Source organism: Tachypleus tridentatus, chromosome 6 (assembly GCF_004210375.1).
Source record: "Tachypleus tridentatus isolate NWPU-2018 chromosome 6, ASM421037v1, whole genome shotgun sequence".
NCBI classification, from domain to species: Eukaryota; Metazoa; Arthropoda; class Merostomata; order Xiphosura; family Limulidae; genus Tachypleus; species Tachypleus tridentatus.
In genome coordinates, this window is record NC_134830.1 from 92,624,146 (window position 1) to 92,644,631 (window position 20,486).

The 20,486-nt window shown below is 34.3% G+C and overlaps 1 protein-coding gene across 12 annotated transcripts in view; it reads right to left on the bottom strand.

The window, feature by feature from the left end:
• The window catches only part of LOC143253050 (uncharacterized), a 62,714-nt gene extending 43,042 nt beyond the window's left edge, over window positions 1-19,672 (bottom strand). Inside the window, exons 1-3 of one of the 12 annotated variants that reach the window (XM_076506182.1) lie at window positions 19,648-19,672; window positions 6,280-6,523; window positions 634-723 (exon numbers count right to left, since the gene is read on the bottom strand). In XM_076506182.1, the coding sequence (XP_076362297.1) occupies window positions 634-723; window positions 6,280-6,495 (306 nt within the window). In that variant the 5' untranslated portion in view covers window positions 6,496-6,523; window positions 19,648-19,672. The other 11 variants (XM_076506180.1, XM_076506185.1, XM_076506184.1 and 8 more) reach the window with 11 other exon arrangements.
• Window positions 19,673-20,486: the final 814 nt, after the last annotated feature.

The window sequence follows — 20,486 nt, forward strand, 5'->3', positions numbered from 1 at the left end:
TACATTACAGTAACAAATCTTGAAGAAATACTAAATTCTAAACATTTTTGTATAACTTTAATATAACTACATGTAAATCTTGATTCATACGTTTTATTCAGACCTTATGTAAATGAAAATATGCACATTTGACAGTTTTCACACAGAAAATAGGTTAATTTCTAAATTTCATTATCCAGATCACAAAAGCAAAGCTTGAAGGGAATAATGGCAATTTTCTGTACTTTTATGACATAAGAAATTAAGAAATAGCACATACTATCCAGGAACAATATGTGTTGCATAGTGTAAATCTTAGCAAGCCCTTTACACTTATTTTGTTGTTTTATAAATTTTATTTAGTTTCATAAAAAACAGCCCTAATGACTACTGATCCAAATTTTGAGTATGTTAAAACTATTAATTTATTTAATACACAAATGCTGACACAAAATGTTAAAGTATTTTTTATAGTTGACATTCAGCAGATTTTAATTTTTCTATACATTGAGAAAGGAAAAATTTGTCTGACATTTTGAATATTTTTTTTATGATTATAAAATATTTTCACACAAGTCATAATTAACTTACTCGATTTTATTACCAATAACATTTTCATAAAAATTATTTACATTTTAATATACATGTACACACATTGTTTAAGTCTTCATCTTTCTTGTTCTCATTAAGTTCTGAGATTTCTTCTTCAGGTGTAGTATTCTGCCCCTTTGGGGATTTTCCTATCTAGATATAAAGTGAAGGAGCTTTTGAAATGAGAATTAAATGCAAAACACACTACAAGAACATTTTAATTGACCTTACCTGTTACAATAACATACTGTTACTACAAAAAATAGAATTTAGCAATACAATTAATTAATGAATCTAACTGATTACTTCAGAGCAGCAATTACATGGATTAGTGTCATGTGAATAATAAACTACTAAAAATAAATTATTGTGATTATTAGTTTTTAATTATTCTAACAATTAATTATTAAAATTACAATTAAATCACTTGACACAAAAATAATCACAAAATTGATATTAGAGTTTCAGTTTATTACTATTTTTGATTATTCCACTATCCAAGTAATTTAAATATTAACATTATATTTGTTCTTAAACACAGAGCTATGAAATGTACTACTTGTACTATGTCAAGTAAGGGTATCAAAACTGATTTTAGTGTTACAATCTTCAAGTTTATTCAGTCCTGAGTCAGCATAACCTGGTGATTTAGAGGAAAGTTGGGGGTGCCTCACATTTTAAGAGTTTTGGGTTCAATTCACATTGGCACCAAAATTGTTGGGCTCATCTTTGTTATAGCAAAACTACTAAGGCTATCTGCCATTGTCACTAACTTTAAACTGCTGACTAGAGAGTAAGAAACTGGCTGACAGCACTCTCTCTGCAAACTCTGGGTATCTTAGTGTTAACTAAAGTGTTAATTTAGTGTTTTATACATGGTTTTTACACTTATAACTATGTAAATGTATTCCTTCATGTTCTGTAAGCTATTGTTGGCTTTCTTAGTATAGAGCTACACAATGGATTATTGGTATTCTGTCTACCAGAAAAAAGTAAACCTTGGACTTTTGTATTATACATCTTTAAATTTATCACTGACAGAGGGTGTCTTGTATAAGGAAATAAAGACCTAGAGAAGGGATCAGAGGGGATGTAACTCTCTTAAATTTTAACCTAACTTAATAAATAATGATACAGACTTTGAAATTGCTGTGTTATAACTAACTGAGTAAATCATTTATAAAATCTATTAAGATTTTAACTTTGTGTTATTAAAGTGTTGTAGCCTTGCATGTTACATGAGCAAAAACAGCAGTCATCTATGTGGTATATAGGCTCATACCAGACCATTGGAATTTCAAAACGCAAAGACTTTTTCTTTAGTTAACTGTCTCAACTCTTTGACACAAATGGTGCAAATTTTGTTTGGAGCCCATTTTTTGTGTGTCCACAAGTTTTATTCCAAAATACTCATAATATGCTTTTTTGATGACTTCTGTAATGATTTGCCTTAGTTTCTTTACATCAAATGTACTACAAATATACAGAATATGTTACGATCATTAAACACCTCATTACCAAGGTAATGTGTTAATAATATTAAAATGCAAAAAAAAAATCAAAGTGCATGGACAAACAATAACTACCCAGAAATGACACACCATGCAGCCTGTTAATTGTTTATATACTAGTGGTTCTAGAATGACTGATAAGGCTCTCACGTTACAATTCATCTAACAAAATCTATAGTCAATGGTTGTGAACACTTTAAGCATAACAAATATAACCCAATTTCAAGGAAAATGATTCTCTTATGTGAAAGTACATATGGCATTTGATGCAAACTTTGTATGTGATGGAGAAAAATAGATATCACTTTCAGATTCAGCATATAGGAATTACTGTAGAACATGTAAAACTTTTAATATGGCTATGTAATGAAAAGGATTCTGGGAAAGGCATAAATGTAGAATGCTCTCCACTCCTTCCTGAGAGTGCTATTGCCAAAGCCAAAGGATATGGAATAGGGGACTAAAATAATGGAAGTTTGGGATTCATGTTAATGACAAAAACACACAGTTGGGGTGTACCCAACTGAGAGCATAGACAGCTCAATATCTCTGGTTTTAAGTGCCACTATGTAGAGAGAATCTGAGATGTGATAAGTAAGCCAATGATTGTGATGGCTGCAAGCTGCAGAGTAGGTCCAAAGCATGAAAACACAAGGGCTGGGTGCTCCCTTGCCATGTCATGTAAGAGACAACATTTGAGTTGTTGGTACTGATCATTACCATTTTGTTCTTCAGAGATGGTAGTAAATGACCCATTGCTCAAAAAATAGTAAGGAGCTCCAAATGACTGATACAGAAATTCAACTTGTGTAAAGATCAAAGGCCCAAACCTTCTTGGGTGTTGTAATGTGTCCCTTCAACATGACAGAGAAATATCCATATAAAGGTGTGCATCTAGACAGAGAGGAAAAAGAGAGAAATGGTATTCTTGTCTAGACATCAGGAAATATTTGTTTGAAGGGAAGTAATCTAAAGGATCCCTGGTGAGGCTTGCTGGTCATAAAGAACAAACTTAGGAGAAAACACAAAGGCACAGCCAAGGGGAATAAGGGTCTCTAAGGAAATCAAAGTTCTCTAAAGAAGAAGAACCTCTTGTGTAGGGAGAATAGGGGATGATTGCACATTCTGTATCAAAAGCTCCACTGAACACAAAGGAGAGAAGGCTGGGCTCAAATCAGATTGGTATCAAAGAACATCCAAAGATGAACAAGGTATTGTGTTAGGGGAGAACCGATTTCTCCACCTTCACTAGCCATCCTCTCTAAGGAAATTCCCTGTGGAAACTATGTGTGGGTGGAAGAAGCTAAAAGAGATGGAGCTAGGAGTCAGTCCTCCATGTAATGGTAGAAACAATGCTCATGAAAATGGAGAAAATGGGCAAAGGTTTTGACCACCCAATAAAAAAGGTAGAGGGGAGGCCAATGCTAGCCCCAGTGTTAGAGCCCAGAACTGATATACACATTATTTGTGGATATGGTGAAAACATATCAACAGGATGCTTTGGCTACAGGAGTTTGAAGGTAAGCATCAGACATGTCTATCTTTGTCCTCCAAAAGGTAGGAGTAAATTCCCACAGAAAAAACAGATAAAAATTCCAAGGTGAAGTAAGGAACCTCCATATAATTGTTCATACTGGAAAGGTCAATAAAGGGATGCCAATCTCTGGTGTGTTTGCATAACATGAAAAACAAATAGAAACCTGTTAGAGCACAAACTACCTGTTTTATAGTGCCCTTGAGAAGAAGATCTTGAAAGGCTGCAGAAAAATTCCATTTGGATAATGATCAATGGATCCAAAGGGGAAGGAGAGGAAACAAGTAAAGGAGATAAGAGAGAAAGGGAGAGAAAGTAAATGGAGAGTTCATCTGATAAGACCTGAAGAACTCGAGAGTCTGTGGTTAAAGTTTCTCAGATACTTGCAAAATGAGCCAGTTTGGCCCCAGTGAAATCTAACACCATGGGATAGTTACCAGCATTGTTGGCAGTGTGCAGCAGTCAGTGATCAATAGTACACAGTGATGAAGTGACCCATGAGGAGGAACTGGATGAGGGGAGCAGGATAAAGGGGCAGTAGTGGGAAAGGGTTGTGACAAATGTATGGATAGGGATAAGCAGACAGACAACTGAAAGACTTAGACAAAAGGTGAATGGAAGATAGGTAACATAGCTGAGTAGTCAGGATTAGTCAAAGGTATGAGAAAAGTGCATAGAGGTATTGGATTTTGATCCTGAAAGGAGGATTAGCAAACTTGACTACTGATTGTCAATAAAGTGACTCATAGAACAATAATATGGTAAAATATGTGCCTCCATACATGTGATGGATTCAGCATGCTAATTTCAGATCATAACTGATTGGCAAAATGCTCAGTGTAGACCTTGATATCAGGAGGAGGATAAAATATACATTATTGGGTGTTTCCATTACAAGAGAAGGGTATGGATCATAACACATAAAAGACAAAAACAGAACAGAACAAACCTTAATACCAGGAACGGAGACTGAGACAACTCCATGGTCTGAAACCGAGGCTGCACTGCAAGAGAAGGGGTAGAAAAAAGGCTGTCATCTTACTCCAACTCCCTTGTGAAGGAGAAAATTAACTGATGTGCAGAAGATAGACCCAGCCCATATAAAGGAAGTCATTTGCTAGCCTCAGCCAATAATGTCCAACCTGAAGCCATTGTAACAGGTTGGTAACCAGCAATTTCGGAAGTACTAGAAGCAATGATTTGAAATTGAGAATTCACAGTACTGCACGAGTGGCAAGTACATACCACAGGAAAGAAAATGTAATGAAGTTAATATAAATCCATTATTAAACTAAACAAAATTTGTTAAACAATAGTATATTAAAAGCAAAAAAAAAAAAAAAATACTGAAGTTGAAAAGAAAGTTAAAGTCACAAGAGCACCAGCAATTCATTATACAATAAGTCAAAAAAACAAGCGAGATACCTGACCATAGTCACACAAAATAGAAAAGTGAAGATTGGATTCTATTACACAGAGGAAGTCAGCTATGCTAGGAGGGTATGTCATGCTCCTGTTCGTGGAAGATTGTTACATACTTATATACATACTACTGTGCAGCTCAACCACATAGCAAACTATGTGGGAGTATCAAAGCTAGAGGCAAGTGAAAACTGTACAATATAGAAAGCAGTAGAGATCAGCAAAAGCTATTTTGTGAGTGGAAGATATATTGGAAATTATAGTTTTTTTTTACTTTTTAAAAGATATACTATGTTTTTTTTTAAGTTGCAATGCTTGTAAACTTGAGTTTTATTTATATTTATTATGTTCACCAAGGAAATAAATTTGCCATCTATTTACATGCTTAGTTATGTACAATGAACATTGCAGGTGGGTGCAAAATATTACAATGACTCAAACCTTTATTTAATATTATTTTTAACTTTACCTATTTAAATAATACAAATTAATAAGTTGACTAACTGGATACTTAATTATTTCTAACTACAGTTGTGATTTTTTTAAATAGAAATGTAATTAACCTTATCCATGACATTAAAGTGTTTTCATTATTTATTACTCTACAGATATATGGAATATGTACACACTGTAATCACTTGTGAAACACTGAATCTAAATCATAATATTTTGTCATAATTTAACTTGCATTCTAATAATACAGAAAAAAAATCATGAAACTATCATAAAGCAGAAGTAAATTATAAAATAACCTTTCATGTTTAACTTGATAATTAAATATTGGATGCAAAAGCTCAGATTAGATGATGTTTGGTGTTTTATGGTGCAAAGTAACTAGGTTATCTATGCCAAACAACTGGTAAAAAAATTAAATAACAGTAAAATTATTATAAAGCAAAAAGTTAGAAATTTGTCTTATAGAATTTGTGAACTTTTCTTCCAACTTGCAGTGGAAAATAGAAAAACTAAATCAATCTTAAATAATGATGTTTCTGTTTAAATAAATAGCACTTAAAACCATTAAATACTTAGTTAATCAATTTCTATATTATAATCCAAGAAACACTAAAATAATTCTTAAGTTTCTTTAAAAAACTTCAATACTGATTAATTAAAACAAATAGCAATTATCATAGCAAGCTTTTTCTGCCAGTCCATCTAATGTATCAGCAATTTTAAAATCTTTGGAAAAAGAAAAACATATTTAATAACAAAAGATCTCAATATATAAACAGAACTTACTTCTAATTTTGGGTATGAAGTCCCCTCAGCTTTACAGACTTCCAAAGGTTTTTCTGAACATATTTCTATTTCAGTGATAGTTTCTTGGTCATTATTCTCACCATTTGTGAGAATGGTACCTTTCTCAGATTTGATCTTTTTATCATTACAAACTTCCTCACTGTCATTAAGATTGGGCATGACTAAATAACCTTTGTCGTTGAGGGAAAAATCCATGCAACAGATTATGAACTGGAAGTTTCAACTAAAAAGAATCTTCTAGCTTATTATATGATTTTAAAGTGGAAATTTCAAACAAAAAGAACCTTCTAGTTTATTGTTTATTATTACTTTTACAAATTAGAATGTAATATTTATTATGAAGATCAAAAACTATTTAATTATATAAATATTTAAAAAATCCAGCATATCAACAAATTTGAAGTATTAGAAAAAAAAAATAATTGCCAGTTTGGCTATGATTATAAAACACAGTCTAGGAACCCAAATCTTACCAAGATGACACTTTGGAAAATAAATTGTTTTTGCAAATAACAAAAACTAAGTTATATAAAAATAGTAATATTTTGCAGAAATTCTGCATTCCATATCTACCTTGCAATGCACCAAACAAAATCTTCCTATACCCAAAGTTAAATGAAAATAATTTATTAAGTATAACAACAGAAATGAAATTTAAAAAAAACTTTTAAACAACTAGAATATAAATTTTATCACTTACAAAAAATTACTAATTTTCAATAACTATCAATGAAATTGGTAAAAAGAACCAGAAAAATAAAAATTCACCAAAGAATACCCCAATATTTCAGAATTAAACTAAACTACTTCTCAATACCAAGAACAATATCAAACAATAATTAGCAATAATTCTTTCTAAGTACATCTCTTGAACCTATTCATTTTTATTATCTCATGTGACCAGTTATGCTATAATGGAACTCTTCTTTAAATACTACTGGAAAAACTTTATTACATGATGTGAAACTCCCAGCTTCATGAATTTTTTATCCTGTATGCATGTAGATTTGCAATAGGGGTCACAATTTTCTCACTGAACCTCCATTTTCCATCAAGGAAAATGTTTTCTCCACTCTCAGAGAGCAGATATGACCTCATGAATATGTCACATGTGGATCTAATACAATGGCACCATTTTTTAAATATAATAGCACCTTCTGTTGTATATCCATATAAAAACTTTGCAAGGTGTGGATGGATTTTCACCAAAGTTGGTATGGAGGTTCATTAGGTTCATGGGAAAATACACACAAATTTTCAATTTTGCAGTTACTGCAAGTGTTTTTGTAGGGTTTTTTACCACTACTTTACTCCAATTGGTGGATCTTCACCAGATTTTGCATGAAGTTTTGTTGGGTCCATGAGGAGATACATGCAAATTTATGGTTTCATATTTTGTGGTTTGCTACTTTTATGGGCATTTTGGTTTTTTAAAAATCATAAAAGGAAACAACCCTAGCTGGTTACCATAAATGTACACAATTGTTCACAACATTAATATCTAAATGTCACTGCTTGTGTCAGTTCCCCACCCCACACTATATATACACTGACATATATATAATTTTAAAATACAAAAACGTAAGATCTTGAAAGACTTAAAGAAAGCATTGATAATTATATTCTTAAAATAAGTAAACAACCATATCACACACCACATTTTTTTTTAATGGAAATTATATTTTATTAATTCCACAAAGAATTAATAAAGAACCTTAAACATATCTCATTATAAACTAGCTATATTTTTCAACATCTTTGAAAATAAAATGAATTCAAAAACAGTTTATTATTACCCTCATTAATAAAGCTGAATGTAATTTTGGTTTCCTGTGCAAGATATTATATGCACAAATTTTATATAACAAAATAAATATTGCAAATACTTTTACTTAAAGTACTTTAAAAAAAAATACTAATTTAAAGAAGGACATTAAAAATGGAATATACATGCAGATTATTTATCAATGTATTTTCCATTTTTATATGTAATTCTAAAATTGCATAAAAATCCTGTGAAGTTCAGATTTATTACTAATTCTTTAAAAACAATAGTACAATACACCTTGCCGCGTCTGTAACTGTTCGTATAAGTGTAACAATTTATATTCATCCCTGCTATGTTCCACATTCTGAACTAATTAAGTACCATGCTTCATCACACTGCATGGCAAGGAACACTCAGGTTAGATTTGGGTTTTCAGCTGTTCTACCCAGAGCTCCTGAAGCTCTAATCATTACATTGATCCACTTGTGGCATCTTTTATTGTGTGGCTTCTCAATGCTATGAAATGATTTCAACTTTCTATGATGTTTAAGATTAGAGCATTCAACAAACAGACAATGTAACAATTTGAACATTATCTGTTTGTAGAATGCTCTAATCATGTCATAGACCTAGGTAATATGTGATTAAATCACTCTTGCAGTGTTGTTATCTGTCATTTTATCATCCATTTAAAGTTTCAAATGTTCGTCATCCACTTTGGTAATGCATGTTGCACTCAAACAGTAAACTTTCTACTGTACATGTACTGTTCAAAGTGTTTTACAAAGACAACTAAAAGGAACTTTATTCTTCTACAGTACACGAGTTCAGAAGCAATGAGTGTATGATTAGCACATGTGATTACATGTTGTAATTCGTCCTCCATTTGTAATAACAATCCAATTCCACTATCACTGATACCAGTATCTACAAGGAATTTAAAAGCCTGTCATGGATGTGCCAAAGTATTTTACTAAAGCACAATCCAGAGTATATAATGCTTGCTCACATTCTTCAACCTATATGAATTGTGTGTCTACCTCAGTAACAGCTAACATGAAGAGGCAATCAGAATACAATAGAAAACTACAGACTTCTTGGTTGGTCATAGGTTGAGGCTAATCTCACACTACTACTATTTTATCAGGACCCATAGATATAGCTTTACAACTCTCAATATTACAGAGAAATTATTCTTCCATAAGCATGAATACATACTTTCCAGGTTTAAGGTTTGAAATGGTCTGTCTTTTTATCCACAGAAATCTATTTTCAGGTTATCAGCTGCAGAATCAAATGTTCAACCAAACTCCAATGTGTTGTTAAAATATAACGGGCAATTCTCTCATTGCAGTACATTCAGTGTAAGCTCCATTAGCTTCTGAAAATGGTGTATGTTAAAAAGTCTGAATAGCATGACTCAAAACTCTTACAAGCCACCTAGTTCAACTTGTCAGTGTCCAGATACCAGGTATATCACACTAAATCAACTGGCACCTTCTAATGCATTCAGATATACATTTGTTTATGGTAATAAAAATGTGCTATCTAAAATTGCTGAAGAACTTGGTATAAACTATGGAAAATGATCAAGAACTCTCTGAAATGTGAACAATTCCATCCTATAACATCCATTGTATTATTTAGCACTATCTATATCTGTAGTGGTCTGGAGCAACACGGAAGTTGTTTAATTAAACACGTTTTGCCTGCACTTATGTTGCATTGTTGCTGGTGCATTCAGTTTAGAGTATTTGCACAATTTTTGACTACGGACACTACTGCAGAACATCATTTTGATAGTTGGCCAAAATGCTGATACCAGAAACAAAATTGGCAACTACCACCATTATTCTGTAAGAAAAACCTTCAAGATAGTCAAAGAGTAACTTCTCCATTCAAGAGAACAAAATTCATATCTACTAGCCCAAGTGTTGGTTTCACCCAACATTATCTACCAAGATTCTGGCCTATCCTATATCAAAGATCTCTCATCATTGTACTCTGGCAGGTATATATACAAATATTCTTCCAGTCTTAAGAGAAAGTTGGGCTAACAATCAATTTTCTTTTTACAAGTTTTCATTTCATTCACTTCTAGTTGTTAACTTTCCTTCATCTGTTCCACAATAAATCTAAATCAAACATTTTATCAATCTTGCTGTCAAGCAAGGTAACATAACAATGTTTAGGGACAACAAGGAAAGTTCATCCAAGGTACCATTTTAATAACCCTCCTCTGAACTTTTTCCAAAAATTCACTGTCTTTTCCAAGGTAAGGAGCCAAAGACCAAACACAATACTCCAAATGTGGCCTCACCACTGACCTATACAATAAAATTATAACCTCTTTAGATTGTATTCAATATTTCTACAGATACAATTTAAAATGCTATTTGTTCAGTGCTCTTGTACATTTGACCCATAGCTGTTTGATGTGTGGTATAAAGGTCAGCTTACGATAAAAAAAACAAAAAAACTTTGTCTCAGGGACCACAGCCAGCACAACTTCACCGATACAGAGTTCAGGATCAGGGTGAATACCCTGTTGGCAGCAAAAGTGTATGCAAATGGTTTTAGAGAGAGAGAAGTTAAAGCCATTTGCTGTGGTCCACTTCAGAAAATGATGAGGGCAGTCTGTAGCTGCTACTAGAGTATACTTCATGTTCAACGACTGGCATGAGATGTGAAAATAATTGACATAGAGCCTGTTTGCAACAGCGAGAAGTAATTGTTCGGTGATAGCATTAATTTTTATACTGAAAAAGTGAGACTCAGAACACAGCCCTGAAGGACTCTAAGTTCCTGTAGAAAAGAACGTGAAAGTGTTGAACCCCCACGAACTCTGAATCTCCTGTCCATTAAAATGTTTTTAATAAAAATGGGTAAATGGCCACATAACCCATATATATGAAGGTCTCACAAAATGACATACCTCCATTTTGTTTCATAAGCCTTCTCAAGGTAAACGAATATTGATACAAGATGTTGTTATTTGAGAAAGGCTTATCTGATTGATGTTTCAAGTTGAATCAGCTGGTCCATGATGGAGCGCTGTCATTGTAACCCACAATGGGTGTACTAGAGGAGGTTGTTTGATTTCAGGAAACAAACAAGATGAGCATTAACCATCCTCTCTAACGTCTTACAGAAACAGCTCGAAAAAGCAATTGAATGATAGTTTGAAGGAATCTTGGGATCCTTCCCAGGTTTAGAGAAAGGTAGGACAATAGCCTGGCACCAGGCATCAGGAGAAACATTCTCCTGCCAGATCCAATTAAAAATAATCAGAAAAATAGAAAGAAAAGCAGGAGATAGGTGGCCCAGCACGTCATAGTGTATATCATCAGCTCCAACTGATGTACTGCCAGACGGATGAATGGCCAGTTTCAGTTCCACCAGTGTAAAGGGACGATTATAGTCATTGAGACAATCAGCTCAAAAGGAAAGAAGTGATTGCTCTGCCCAAGTCTTGATAGCTAAGAAGATGGAAGAAGAAGCAGAAGTGCTAGATATCTGGCAAAAGCTTTCACCTAGAATATCGGCAACGCTCCGGAAATCAGCTACTTCCTGGCCATCAGATAGCAAGAGAGAGAGGACAGAGTTATATTGCCCACGAACCTTTTGAATCTTGTCAAAAATGACTTTGGAACTGGTGGTAGAAGATATGCTGGTTGTGAATTTAATCCAAGATTACTTCTGACTTTGACGTCAATCTTACCCATTGAGCATGTGCACGGGCCTGCTGGAAAGCGATGTGGTTTGATAGCATGGAATATCTACGGAATATCATTTTTGAGCCTTCCATGCCATGTGGCAGGCAGGATTCTACCATGGACAAGGATATAGCGGAAAACGTGTTGAGGTTTTAGAAATACATTGAGCAGCTGCTTGTATAATACAGTCAGTTACTGGTGCCACAAAGTCGTCTATTGATGGCTTACAGACGATGGCAGGATCAAGTTCTGCAACAGCAGTGAAAGAGGGCCAGTTTGTCTGATCCAGCTTCCACTGGGACACACGGGTTGGATGGCATTGACCACAGCCAGTCTCTCTCAAGATTATAGAAAAATTATCACTGCCTTATGGATTACTGTCAACCCTCCATAAAAAAATGGGAAAATAATGAAAGGGAGCAAATTGAGAGATCAATAACAGTAAAGGACTGACTAGGTGCATTGAAATAAGTAGAAAAACCAGTATTAAAAGGAGAAAGGTTGTGATCAGAAAGCATACACTCTACAGAGCAAACCCCCTATCAATATCAGCACTTTCCCAGAGGGGATGATGTTCATTAAAGTCCCCTAGAATGAAGAAGTAAGGCTGCAACTGTTCAATGAGAGCATGAAGGTCTGATTGATCATATGTCTCTCCAGGTGACAGATAGAGAACAAACAGTGATGGTATGACCCAAAAAACACGAATGGCCATGGCCTCCAAGGGTGTGTCAAGTGGCAAAGATAGGGTGGGCACATGCTGATCAACCAACAGTGCCACCCTTCCATGCATTCGTCTGTTACATAGCCTGTCATTTCTGTATAAAAAAAATTACCAAAAGGTGACTGTATCGACAGGTTTCAGAAATGTTTCCTGTAAGGAGAGACATACAGGATGGTAGGAAGCAATCAGCATTTTGATGTCATCCAGATTAGAATGTAAACCTTGACAGTTCCATTGTATCAGGGTGGCCATTTTTATTTATATGTAGGCAAATTTGGTGGAGAGCCCTTCTGTTTATGACCACATCTTTTTTACTTACTGTCCTTATTCGAGTGACGTCTATCGAGCTCCATGGATCCTGCCCCGAGTCGATTGGGCAGGTCTTTGCTGTTGGAAAGGGATTCCAGTGAATGAGGATGTGAACAGATGATTGTTTTGCATCTTGGAGTGGGAGAAGATGTATCTGAGGAAATGCCTGTATCTGGAACCAAAGGATGTGGATCTTGGGGTTTGGTGGAATGTATATAAGGGACAGAGATAGGTGTTGAAGTTGATTCATCAACTTTTTTAACTGCAGAGGTCAAATGACTTTTCATTTGTTTGGAGAACAATTCTTTTGGAAGCACAGAGATCTATCTGCACTCCCACTGTAGTTGTGGAATGAAGTGCAGCAGCATACATCCGAGATTAGATAGTGGACAGCAATTCTCAAGCCTCAGGATAGGTAATGTTATGAATTATTTTCAAACGCTGCACCTCTTTTTCTTCCAACCATTTAAGGCAAGAACGAAAGTAGGAAGGTTGAGAGCCATTGTAATTGATGCAATGAGGGTCCGTTTCTCACTTGTAGGCATCATAGTCCTTGCCACTGCAATGAGCACACATCAAAGAACCACAACATGGTGTCTTCGAGTGACCGAACTGTTGACACTGGAAACATTGGAGAGGGTTTGGAATGTACGTCCATACTCTGCAATTAAGATAACCTGCCTTGATGGTGGCAGGCAGACATGGTGACATAAATGTAAGAATGAGAACACTGGTCAGTACCATAATTCCATCTATACGAGTGGATATACACCTCACTGCAGAAACTCCTTGGGTGGAGAATCCAACAAGAATCTCCAACTCTGGGATGTTCTTCAAATCCCTCTTAACGATAACTCCTCATACTCAATTCAAAGTTGCATGAGGTGTAATCTCAATAGGTATATCCCCAACTGTCTTTGAATGCAAGAGGAGTTCACTGTGTTGAGATGTGGATGTTTCCACCAATTTGTCACCAGATTGAAGCTTCTTTACTGAGTTTGGAGAGCCAGCAAATCCCTCTTTCCCTTCTGAATGAAAAAAAGAGACATTTGCTATAAAAGTTTGTCTGAAAGTGAATGTGAATATAATATAAGAAAATGAGGTACCACAGGTGGTACAAATGGTGAGGATTGCTGCTCAGAATCTTCAATACATGGTCGTTTACATATAGACTGTTTTTTCACTAATTTTTTAAGATTTTTAATTTGAGTATCTATAATAAAAAGAGGGAATTTCAGTGCCCACTGATCCCACCCACCATGTAGCTCTATGAAGGGAAGAACTACAATATCAAACAAGGTCACTGCAACAATGCTAGGGTTTAGTGAGCACTATACCCAAACACCAGCATCAGATATAATGTCCAAGACACCTGTTGAGAGCATCCAACACTGGTTCTTAGTTGACCCTAGTCCAAGTAGACCAGCCAATTGACCCAAGGGGAGCCACCCCAAGACTGCCCATCTACAGGAACTCAAGGCCAGGGTGGTGTGTTAAGGTTGAATTCCTCAACCACCACGATCCTCTCCTCCCCTTCAGGGGTTGCCACGCATGGTAAACACATGGGTGAATGTTTAGATCCCACAGGAGGTAAAATGAACGAACAGAACCTTCCCTGGGAAGTCCCCCTCACCATGTACAGGAATCCACACTGAGGGGAAGTTTGACTGAAATCCATTCATAACAACACTTTGCTTTCTTCCATCAAGTCACTATCCAATTAGTTAACTTAGAGATAAGTTTTTTTACAAGCCTTCTATGTGGCACTTCATCAAATGATTTCTGAAAATCCAAATACACCAAATTCACACCTTTACCCTCATCTACATATACAGTAACATTTTCAAAGCATGTCTAAATATTTTTAAGGCAAGGTTTTTTTCCTTAGTGAAGCCAACTGACTATACAACAAAACTTTAAACTTTGTTAAATTACTTTGCAAAATATGTTTTATCAGACTTTCCAAAACTTTTTCCCACAACTGATGTAAGACTGACAGGTCTATAATTACTGGGACAGTTTCTGTTATATCCCATAAAGATAAGAATAACATTAGCTAACTTCCAATCTGTTAGTGCTTGTCCACTATTCAAAGACTTACAAACAATTTTAGTAAGTGGCTTACATATCAAATTCTTTACCTCCTTTAAAACCCTTACGGAAGTATTATCTGGCTCAGAACCCTTATCATCTTTACATTTCTCAATTTTATTTTCACAAGCTCAGAATTTATACAACTGTCTAGAGATAGTTTAATAAATAATTACCTAATGCTGCACAAATAGAATGATTCATTCTTCCACTTCAGGATAATATACTATTGCATCAACAGCATAAGTGGCAGCACATAAATTACAGAAGAACTGGGACAGTGCTGCCCATCCACTGGATGCTAGTGTGGTTGGTTGGTTGACTTTCAGTTAGGTTTGAATCTGGCAAATTTTGGATTACTGGATAGAATAGTTTGTCCTAAATGAAATCAGTACAGTTGCCACTATAAGATTGTTCCTCTCATGTAACTAGCTCAGAGTTTCTACTTTTTTTACCACAGAAACTACCTTTTTAAGAGTCACATCTTTTAAACCTAGGTGATGCCACATCACCATGCTGGGTAGCCACTCCACAAACTTTTTAATGATAATCCACTAAGATCATTGCAGGGTAAGTTTTATCTTTTACATAATAAATATGTTCCACATAAGCAGTTAAGATTTTTGAACCAAAACATTGGCCTGAATTTCTCTGTTTTCAACCAAGTTAAATCTTCAGCAATAGTCAGTGATGGCCATCTTGCAATTCTGAAGTTGCTTTCATAGACTGTAGGGTGGTACTATCTAAAGTTATAACTTGGTGTTGTACAGTCTCCACCAGAGTCTAGCCACTCCAGTCAATTACTTGCCAGAAAAACATAAGGAAGTGGTCCAAATCTTTTGTTACTGGACCTTTGAATGTTTATTTGTTTGGCCTCACTCACTAAGAAGTATGGTCACATAGAGACATTCTTTGTCACAACTGAGCAACTACCATCTGACTAAAATATCCTAGATTTTGTGAACTGAATGCTAGTCATCATCACTCACTGCCAACTCTTGGGTTACTCTTTTACCAATGAATAGTGAGATTGACCATCACATTATAACACCCCCACAGCTTTTAAAAGGGTGGGCATGTTTGGTGTGACAGGGATTCAAACCCATCACCCTCATATTACAAGTGCCTTAACCACCTGGCTATGCCAGGCATTTAAAAGGAATGATAATAGTTGCCCTAAAACTTACAGGTTAGTTACAGTCATTTCTATTGCAGGAATAATTTGACAGTACATCAAAAGAAGCTTTGCAAAATAATTTAACGAAATATAATATTATAAAAGAAAGCCAACAGGGATTCATTAAATAGAATCTTCTCTTACGAATATCAGCTCCTTCACTAATTTGCAAAAAACGAGATGTTTAGAAATTTTAGAACATTTATTTTGAAAGTCCCAACAAGAAACTAAGATGTGTTATAAAAGGTTCCAATGTATTTCTAAATATTTTGAGGAGTTATAAGAGCAGCTTAATAAATAAATGCTTCTCAGTGAGCCAACTGCAGATACTAACTGCAAAGGTAGTGACTTATGTTTGTAATAATTACAAGTAAACTAGAAGTATTTATAGATAAATTTGAATTTTTAAGCCCATTTCAACATGTTACTGAAACAAAAATATCCTAAAATCTTTATTACAGGAATCAGAAACTAAAGCAATTTATAATAAGGCATATGGAATCAGAACATGAACATCCAAACACTCAATACTTATCATCCAAAGAAAAATTACAGTAAGCCATGATGTTCCGTTAACTGAAGCACTGTAATCTGTTAACACTTTTTCAAAGATTTTACTTATCTAAACAACCCTGAGGCAATCTAGTACTGATGACATTAGACTCTTGGGTATTTTCAGGTACACTGACAATGTTGAGATATTACAGAACAACTTGGATCAAGTTATAATAACAAATGTAATGAATGCCCTTTACTTTTATTGTGTGCAAGATAAAGTATCTGATAATCATAACCTGGATCTCATGTTTAATATTGATGGGAACTCATTGAATAACTAGAAAATCGGTCCTGGCATAGTGGTGGATAAGTCACTCATACCACTGAAGCAATTCGCCTGTTGGTAGAACATGTAGTAAAACTAATAGAATTTTATGAAATATTTATAGATATGTTGATTATAAGTCAAGAAACACAATGACTTCTTCACACAAATTGCTACTTAGGACTCACTTGGAATACTGTAGATAGCTTTGGTCTAATTTAAAAAAGGATATTGATGTATTCAAAAGAATTCAGAGGTTTTCTAAAATGATTCCAGAAATCAAAATACTGTATCATGGAAATAGGATAAAATAACTTATTTTCTCTAGACAAATCAACAGTAAGAGGTTCCATTCATGTAGTTTTCAAATTACTTAGAGGATTAATAGGATAAAGACTCCTGCTCTATGAAGACATTAGAATAAGATGATGAATTTAAGGTTCTGCCTATGACAGTTTTTCATTTTTTTCTCACATGGCTTATGAAACTAACTGCCATCCACAGTAGAGAAGGTTAGCAACTTAAAAACAAATTTGAGTGAAAAATAATTTCTTGGAAAATAAATAATATGTTTAAGTGGGTCTTTTGTTTGTTGTTTTTTTTTTACTTTTTTTTTCAGGAGTGGTTGTGCATAGACAGCCTGAAACAACTAAATGGTTCCTTTTATTAATATGTTATGTTAATAACATGGGAACATTAACATTTAAAATGATGTATCTATAATATACAAGGGACAAAACAAGGCCTCTTGGCCCATTATGGCTTATCTATTCATTTGATCAAACTTTCTTCTCTCTTTGTACAGCTCAGACTGCCCAAATACAAATCAAGTCCACTTATAAGTTGAACTCATTTTGTTGCATCTGCTATGTTTGAAAGATATCCATTTCAAAGTTAAAAACAACTGACCACTATGTTTGGAAAAAGAACAAAATTGTCTAATTTGCAGATCATTCATTCCTTGTCATATCTTAAATTCTTTATCTTCTAGTCCTATCAAACATGAACGAAAAATAACAAGATGTCAATTCCATCTATTCTTCAGTAGCATTAATACAAGTAAACTTCATCAGGCCTTGGCCTAGACATTCAGGTCAACTTAATCAGAGCTTGAATTATAGTTCCTGTATCCAAGTACTTCATACCAAACATTTATTGTAGTTTCCTGTAACTTATTTATAACAGTTTGTACACCTCCTGCACAACCTTTATAACTCAATACCTACCCAAAATTTTGTAACCAAGTGAACTACTGCTATTTTCTTTATATTTTCAAACACATCAGTTAGCTTACTCTAGCCTTTGCTCTTAACAGGCCTCATGTTCTCATGAAAAAATAATTTTAAGGGCCTTAACCAGTTTCATATGACAAACTTTCCATTCTAGGAATCATCTTAGAAAACTTTGAACCATTCACAACAACTCAAAGTTCTTGTTAGAGTAAAAATAACAATACTCCAAATGAGATATAACTAGATTTTTTTACAAAAAATGAGAGCCTCCTTTGACTTGTATTCAGTATTCCATTATACACATCCCAAATTTCTATTTATTTTCACTTGCAATAGAGTACTTCTAAAGCTAAAAGGCTTCAAAGACTGTTTAACCAAAACATCAAAATCCCTTACCTCCTTAACATTATAGAATCAATTTTCATCAATGTGGTAATTATAATGTAAATTATGGCAGCCCACATGTATTACATTGCACTTAACTAATTAAATAAAATCCGTCATTTATTTGCTCAATTCAGAAATTAAACAAAGTTCCTTTGCATAAAAAACAACACAACAAACATCCACGTCACAAATAATCGCAACTAAAACTTTAACATCATTAGTAAACATGATCAAGTTTCGACCATTCTCTTTCGAATATTATTAAAGAAAATCAGAAAATAAAAGAGAGACAATTAATCACCTCTTACACACATATAAATAAAATATACTAGATAGTCAAGATTTTGTATTCAAGTACTTTACTAATTTTTGTATTACTTAACTTACCAATAATATTAACAGGTATATCACACATTTACAAACAGAATGAATGAACTTATTAAATAGAAAATTTTGAGTATTTTGTTCAGTATTAAAGTACGTGCATCATAGTCTATCACTTGGACCTGAATTTCTCAAACTTGAGGGGCTGCGCACCCTCACCAAATGTACAACACAACCAATTATGTTTATCTTTAAAAAAATAGAAAGAAACAAATGCCAAAACATCTACCAGATGCTTCATGCCGTGAAGATATGCCCTAAAATTGCAGTGTTTCAAATAAATGACTATTCCATGGAAAAAACTAATAAGCCACACATTCCTTTCCTTGATTCTCTGAAGTTCTACTTCATCACTAACTAAGTCTATACTAATTTACTATAGCTACGAATTTTAAATAATATCACATACCCTAGTTTCAAATTACGCGAGCGGGTGAACGGTGTTGCTATTTGTATTCATTTTGAGCCCTGCAGGTACCTATAAATTGCAATATCATTACATTGATAAAGAATTTATAATAAACTTTGAATATTTTGGCTTATAAGTAATATAAAATGATTAGCACGCCACTATCAGGTTTTATTACAAAAATTGTAAAGACAAGTTATGATAAAATAGTAAGTCTTGCTTTGTTCATCAAATATCACGAGCCTTTAACTTAATTGTCATATAATGAGTAAACGTATAATTATTATTTGCGGATATCTTGTCAAATATAAATATACTTATGCTTACCACTTTTACAACCAGTATCGTGTATTGCCACTAAACAGAATCCCAATGAACTACACGGGCCTGAAGTTCGCTTTTTATTTGCTGTTTCTTAATCACTTTCTTTTTTTAATCATTAGTGGTTTAGTTTGGTTTGAATTTCGCGCATAGCTACTCGAGGGCTATCTGCGTTATCCGTACCTAATTTAGCAGTTTAAGACTAGAGGGAAGGCAGCTATATATCACCACCCACCGCCAATTCTTGGGTTACTCTTTTACCAGCGAATAGTGGGATTGACCGTAACATTATAACACCCCACGGCTGAAGGGACAATCATGTTTGGTGTGACGGGGATTTAAACTCGCGATCCTCAGATTACGAGTCGAGTGCCTTAACCACCTGGCAATGCTGGGCCTTTATCATTAGTGTCCTATCCTGATTTATTTGGTTTTCATCTAAGAGAATAAGCCACGTTGGTCCACTTATTTTTTCCTAAATATCCAAAGAGAGGCATCCCTTATCCAATTTACTATGTGTATTTAGATCGGCCAATATGGATTTGTGGGCCAAAACTGCTATCAAACACGTAAGTTGTAACATATTCCAATCATTTTTTGACCAGTTGCTCATCAATAACTCTGAAGGCTAAAGGCTCTAAAAGAGGGACTTCAATACCCGAAATGGTCTCAGGCCAGAGAGCTCATTGTATATCTTTACACTTAGTAACAAATAAGCGAACAGATTTATCAAAGGAGCAGAATTACCCTTGCCTTTATGTTTAAGTGTTAAATCATACTGAACCACCTTTTCTTTCTGTGATATTACGTATTATAACTTAGCTCACACGAGTTTCCGATTTATT